Here is a 7,474-nt window from a genome sequence, read left to right on the forward strand (position 1 = left end):
TCGCGTAGGTACTAGAGACCAAGCAGAGCCACAACAGTAGTGCCTTGACAGAGATTTGATCAGATCTGACAGTGTCTACTAGTTACCTCAGCAGAGTAGCTTTGGTAGGGCCCATGTATATTTAGTTTTGCATTTTATTTATTGTATATAAGTAAATGATGTAAATCTTTTTGAGATATGTAATTCAATTTTGCTATTATAAATAAATTGTAAATTATTGTAGATGAATTTCATATGAATGGAATGAAGTATATTCACTTGAAATGGATATGAGCAAATTATATAAATACATGATTTATATGTGTAAATGTGAGATAGATATGAAATTGTTTTTAACAGGTGAATAGTAAAACTTGCCAAATGCAAATAAAACAGAGGAGGTTCTGCCCGAGTATCCACATAAATATTTTGTGATAAAAAAAAAATTTTACCACATGTTTTCTCTAAAGTTTAAAAGTAACAATGGACAGGACAAGATAAGATAGGGTGCTCCGGCACCGAATATGATACACTTTACTCGGCTACACTGTAGATGAGTAAGGGATATCACAATAGCTATTTTGCTTAAGCCTATAAATATTAAAAATGTCATTAATTAGGCATGAAAACTCTGTCAAAATTACTATTTATTTGCTATCTGATTTTCATTTACACTCTCTACCTATGAACTCTAACTTAAGATCGAAATGGCTAGCTAGAAGGCCACCAACCTCACATTTCTTTGTTTTATAGGCTTATGTGGTACTAGGATTGAATTTCAGAGACTCACAGTAGCATCAAGTAGTAGAAAAGAACACAATTAAAAATCTTATATCTCTTTTCAATTTATTAAAGTGTATGTGTGCGTGTGTGTATATATATATGGTTGAAACAAGCTCAAAGAGGGTTCTACTTGATTTAAAATCTCTCCATAGCTTCTCCAATCTAGTGATTATGTGATTTAAATTTAGAGAAATGAAAAGATTTGGGTTTATATAGATAATGCTAGAAAACCTAAGTTGATAAGGAATAGGACTTTTAGATGAAACAAAACTCTCCCTTCCTATCTCTTATCTAATTTTGGTTACCAAGGATAATATTTGCTAATTTTTATTTTTTTATCTCTTTAATTGATTAATTTAATTAATTTGTAATTATTTTTAAGGTTCAAAATTAAGTCCAAGCTCAATTCCACTTATATTGGTTAAACAGGCCCTGAAACATGGCCTAATGAGCTTGGCTTTTGACCTAACTTAGTCTAAGGCCTCCCTCTTTAGCCTTAGGGGCCTTAGAAGTCTTAGACCATAGCCTAGTCGAAAGGCACAAGGTTCCATACTTCGGTCTAGGTCCAATTAAGCCTTGAAAAACCTTTAATTTATCTTTTTTTATTCCATCTCTTTGAAAACATTTTTTTATGCAAAGTCCATCCATTCCAAATGGCCTGGAGGTGTCTCAAAATTCCTTTGGATCTTTTGAATTATCATTATTAGTCTCCTCACTGCCTCTACATGCACACATGCTCAAGAGCACCAAAACTAAGTGTCTATAGGGTCTAACTCATTTGCTGCATTTTGTAGCATGCTTCTAGTTTTGTTTTGCTATTTTGTTTGGATTATTGGTTATCACTCCTTAATTGAGATAGTCTTGTCTAGCTTGACACTTGGGCTTATTTTAGTGCTCTCATGATGTTGTTAATAAAGTTGGTTTATAAAAATTAAAAAGAAGAAGAAGAGAGGAAGAATGATGAAGAGGGAATGTTATAGCAAAGTTTCAGGGATTTTGAATGAAAGAGAAAGGTTCAAAGGGCATTTTAGTCTTTTTACAAAACTTTGATAGCAAATTTGCTATACAAAGGATGGAAGGACCAAATTGTAAATAGTAAAAAGTCAGAAATATTTTAATGAGTTTCTTAAAATGCAGGAACAAACTTGTTAATAACAATAATGGCCAGTGGCTAATTCATAAACCATCCTTTAACCTAATATGACTCATCGGAGGAGTCGTCCATATATATATTTTTAATTGACCCAATAAAATTGGACTGTTTATTGCCAATATCAGTACTAAAGACACTATTATATTCACTAATCATTACACAAGCATATCCTGTAATGTAATTAAGACTCGTCTACCCTCAAAATAATACTTATGTCGAATCTTATATTATTACAAACCATAGAGATAATCATGTTTATCTGATTATTTTCTGGAGCGCAAAACTATGGATGTATATAGAACAAAAGTTTGATCAGTTTCTTGAAATACTTATTAAATTTTTTACCCAAAAGAACCATTTTAAGTTCTAAAAACAAGGAGATAAAAAGGGATTGCTTAAAAAGTGGGGACACTTGTGCGAAACTCAGGCAATCCAAAACTGAAAAAACTGGGAAATTGCCATTGCCAATAAGCCTCATTTGTTGCATGTTCTCATTTCACTCAATGGACGATATCTGGCAATGCAAAAACACAAAAATGTGGTCAGGGGAACTGCTAGAAAGTGAAGGGAGAAAGGAAGCAGTCAAAGTTAGCCGTTTCAAAGCACACAGAGGAAACTCTGTCTCCCTCTTTTCACTTGTACTTTCAAAATTAAAGCCACTTGTCAAAAATTTTATTCAAGAAACCAACAAAAGCTGAAGCAATTCACAGACCTTCTTTCTATTTCTCCTTTCTCTTATCCTCTCAATATGGTTAATCATTGATATTGCGTACGTAATATGCTCATTTTTATTAATTGTATGTATAGTAATTAGTGGTTGTATAATGAACATTCTAGTTCAAAATCGTACGGTGGAAATTCGTCAACACAAAAATAAAGAGGACCATCTATCTGTATATGCAAATATATAATAGAAATATTAAATCCATATATAGTTAGATGATGCAAGATCATAAAGGCACTCATATTGATCACCATTGGATGCTCTTATTGGAGTTGTCTACAAGCCAACTCCATGTTTATATAAGCTCAAATCTAATATAGGACCCACTGGTATACGACGCACAGTATCTAATGTAATATATAATATGATATAAAGATGTTAGAATTTAATTTAACTTAAATCAGCTGGCTACTTAAGACCTCCAAGCCTCAAAAGGTATCCACACAGCATCAGTGAGATAAAGAGGTCGTCTCCTTCGTTTCAACTCCTTTTTAATGGTTTTGTTTGTAGAAGCCCCACCTCAAAATCCTCCCAAAACCCATCTAATAAATTCTCTCACTCTCCACAATATTCATCAAGAACAGCAGCCGCACCAAGAATCATCTCTAGTCATCATGAGCAATAATATTAACCCAACTGCCCAAATTGAAGAAGTGGACCAAAAGGCTAAGCCTACTAACAGGTATACGCTTCTTTTGATGATCAGCTATTTGTGCCTGTTTGTGGGTTCGGTCTCTTCTAGCTTGCTGTCTAAGTTCTATTTCATCCATAAAGGTTCAAGCAGATGGGTCTCTACATGGGTCCAATCTGCTGGTTTCCCTCTTCTTCTCTTCCCCATTTACCTTCCTTACTATCTCTTCAAATGTACCGACAGACGACCGTTTGATCGCTTTACTCTGAGAATATTAATCTTGTCAATCTTGATAGGCCTCATGTTAGGCATAAACAATCTTCTCTTCTCATGGGGCAATTCCTATCTCCCAGTATCAACCTCATCTTTGCTTTTATCATCGCAACTCGTCTTCAATCTCATTCTCTCAGTCATCATCGTAAAACAAAGGATAACCTTTCAAAATCTCAATTGCGTAATCCTTCTTACCCTTAGCTCAGTCCTTCTAGCCTTAAGTTCAAGCCACGACAGGCCTCAAGGATTAACCCCGACTAAATACTTCATAGGGTTCTTCTCCACAATTGGAGCAGGCTTGTTATTTGCCCTATACTTACCGGTGATGGAAAGGATATATAGGAATGTCCAGTGTTACGAGATGGTGATGGAAATGCAGTTAGTGATGGAAATTGCAGCCACCGCACTAGCCACCGTAGGTATGGCAACAGACGGAGGATTCAGAGAGATGAAAAGAGAAAGCATGAGTGAATTCGATAAAGGAGGGAAGTGGTATTGGATAACAGTGATAGGGAACCTGGTAACATGGCAGATGTGCTTCATGGGGACGGCGGGGATGGTGTTCTTAACGTCGTCCCTGACCGGAGGGATATGCATGACGGCGCTGCTGGGCATGAACGTGGTGGGAGGAGTATTGGTGTATGGGGATGAGTTTGGTGGAGGGAAGTTGGTGTCCACTTTGCTCTGTGGGTGGGGATTTTGTTCTTATGTGTATGGAATGTACCTTAAAATGAAGGACCAGAAACAGCTTCATCAGGAAAGCGAGAATAAAAATCTTGTGATGGAGATGGTTCATGTTGTTGCCCCCAATAGCACTGTTTAATTGATGGTTATCATCAAATTTAGCTTACCTTTTTTTTTTTTTCCTTTTTTTTTCTTTTGAATACTGTGCTAGCTGCTAAATTACATATGTTTTATTTGGCAAATATATGTAGAGAAAATTTAAAAAAAAAAAAAAGGATAGTGATGGATATATATTTTGAGGGGTTGGAGAAAGGATGAGTTTGATATCATTTCCCGCAAGTAAATATAATAAACAATTCAATATATATCATTGTCATTATCATCTTATTTTTCATTTTCACTAATTATATAGCCAGTGTCCTTAAAAAAAATGGCAACTTCATATGCAGCATAATTTTTTTAACATAGAAATAAAAAATATATATTTTATTAATTAGAATCAGAGTATAAGAGAAAATTATCAATCAATATATTATATTTTTTTAATAAATAAAACTAATTATTTGTATAAAAAATAATATAAAATATTTAAAAGATTCTATGATGTTAATTGAACATGTACATTGTCTAATATAGGTGGATTACACGTTTCACTTTTTAACTTTATAATTTTTTTAAAGTTTTATTGGACAACTTTTAAATTTAAATATATACCTCTTAAAAAACTCTTTCAAAAAATAAAATATATCAATAATAAAAACACATAATAATTCTATTAAATGAGTAAAAACACCACAATACTCAAGATTTATTAATAATGACAAATATGAGGATTTATTCAACCAAAATATGTCAATAATAATATAACGAAAGAGATATGGCTAAATTTATTTCAAAAACAAATATGAAAGTTATTAAAAATTGAAAAAAAAAAAGAAAAAAAAAAGCAAAGTGACTGCCACAGATAGCCACTCAAAGAAGAGATTAAAGGAAGGAGAGAAATAAAAAAAAAAAGTGAGAGAAAATATGAAAAATGAGAGAAAGGAGAGGTTTCTAAAAGCTTTTTATTTTAATGTGGCTGAAAATTCCATTAATAAAATATATTAATAAGTTAAATTGCAAAAGGCAAGAGAATCAAAATATAAACCTATATAGGAGCCGGATTAAAAAAATTATTTTATAGGATAATATTGTTTTTACATCAAAGGATAATTTAATAATCAGGCATCTAAAGCTAACTTCGATCAAATCACACGGCCTCAAACTATATAAGATGGTCGTTTTTTCCGAAAACAAATGCTAGATTTAAGCTCTTCAAATTAATCATACAATTGTAAGTACGTACATATTCAAATCATAAATAAATTTTTTTCAAAAAAAAAATTATGAATTCTCAAATATAAGTAATTAGTCTATTTTTACTTCTAGTAGTCATTAAAGTACATGCTTTGCACATAAATTAAATTAAAGAAACAAATTTAAAATTAAAATATATATAATCTATTATTATAAATATCTTATTTATGTCTAATTATATATAATTGTATAATTAAATTAAAATTATATAATGCACATAACAAACACATATATATAAAATTAGTATTTTGTTTTTTTTATTTGATACAATCTAATATAATCTTCATTCAATTATTAATAAAAAAATAGAATCATGTTAAAATAGTAAAATAAGTTTTAACTAGTGCATTTTAACTTTTATAATTTCGATTTTTTATTTAGACTCTTGATGGCAATGGGTTTTGGGTTACTTGAACCAATCAAATTCTAATAAGACGAATTAGAATGATATATAATTGAATTTGGAATAGGATTAGATTTGAAAAATAATACTTATGATGAGTTCGAATCATATTTGAATTTTATGTTTTGGGTATTCATTACCCGTACCTATTCATATAAATACTTAATTAAATATAAAATATATTTTTTATAATAATAGTTATAAATTTCATATTTTTATTTTAAATAAAATAGAATTTAAATATTTTATGAAATCATTAAATTTTAAAAATATAAGTTATTAATAGAAAATAATTTTTATGCAGCTTATTAATTAAAAAATATAAAATTAAATGAGTTTGGATACTTTTTGTAACACCCCTCGCCCGTCTACAGAGTAACCCAGCAAGGCATGTCACACTCGGTGTAGGAGCACTCTTATTTTACTTTATTCCTTTAATAATTTTGTTCTCATTATATTTTAATATCAATTATTTTTCTGAAGAGAAACTAGCGGAGTTTCCCATGTTTCTATTACCATTTTGTGTATTTCACTATTCACCTGCTTGAAATTTTCAATAATATTTTACAATAAAAATATCATCCATGCTCATCATAATCATTTCACATTCAACTCTTGCAACTCATTCCATGTTCAATTCATATATCAAAATTTTCAAATCTTCATTAATTACACAATGTACAAACTAATTACATAAATTCATAAATTACACGAAATATAAATTAATTACAATTCTATAAATATTAATTACAATTTTCTAGTTTACATTACAACATAAGAAATTTTATACTATACAAAATACATAAAATGACTTATATGGGCCTTATCTATATGCATTGCTGAGGAGGTGACAACCTTTAGCACTTTACAGATCTGCACTCCAAAAATCCTAGTCAATCGTCCACTGGGTTTTAGCTTCAGTACCTGTGTGAAGGAAACAAATCCATCGCACTAAGTATTGCTACTTAGTGGTGCAATAATATAACAAAGAAAATAATATACAATAAAAATAAAACCGAAGTAATATTTGGATACTCAAGAATTAATTTAATTTCATGTGAGATTACTAATATTAATTTTCGGTTATCCTAATTTGTCCTTCTTTGAAAATGCTTAGTGTATAAACTTTACAGTAATAATATATATAACATTCAATTATTTAACAATATTAAATTTAGTCTTAATTTATTATGAGAGACTCATTTGTAATATTTATTTACTTTCTACTTCTTTTGCAAATCTTCTTATCATTTCACTAATTTATTTCTAGGTATTTTGAATCATTGCATAGTAAATAAAATTTTAAAACTAATTTTAGTTTCTTTCTTATTCATTTATTTAATTCACATTATTCTTAACAAATTTCACTGCCTAAGTAATCAATAATAGACTGACTAAACTGGATAAGCAGGTCGTTCGCACTGGACACCGCAGTGGCTCGGGCCATCATACCATGTGACGTGTAAGCTCAGTACGTCAACCACGTAA

General features: G+C 30.6%; 1 protein-coding gene across 1 annotated transcript; it reads left to right on the top strand.

Annotated features, from left to right (window-relative positions):
* Nucleotides 1-3,083: 3,083 nt before the first annotated feature.
* Nucleotides 3,084-4,592, top strand: LOC110657300 (probable purine permease 4). The gene has a single exon (XM_021814454.2). It carries the CDS (start codon nt 3,134-3,136, stop codon nt 4,364-4,366), a length of 1,233 nt encoding a protein of 410 aa, XP_021670146.2. The 5' UTR covers nt 3,084-3,133; the 3' UTR covers nt 4,367-4,592.
* The last annotated feature ends 2,882 nt before the right edge of the window (nt 4,593-7,474 follow it).

Source organism: Hevea brasiliensis, chromosome 4 (assembly GCF_030052815.1).
Source record: "Hevea brasiliensis isolate MT/VB/25A 57/8 chromosome 4, ASM3005281v1, whole genome shotgun sequence".
In the NCBI taxonomy this organism is placed as follows: domain Eukaryota; kingdom Viridiplantae; phylum Streptophyta; class Magnoliopsida; order Malpighiales; family Euphorbiaceae; genus Hevea; species Hevea brasiliensis.

What these genes read in the sequence shown, in the direction of transcription:
- LOC110657300 (XM_021814454.2), top strand. Translation starts at nt 3,134, where the DNA reads ATGGTTTTGTTTGTAGAAGCCCCACCTCAAAATCCTCCCAAAACCCAT.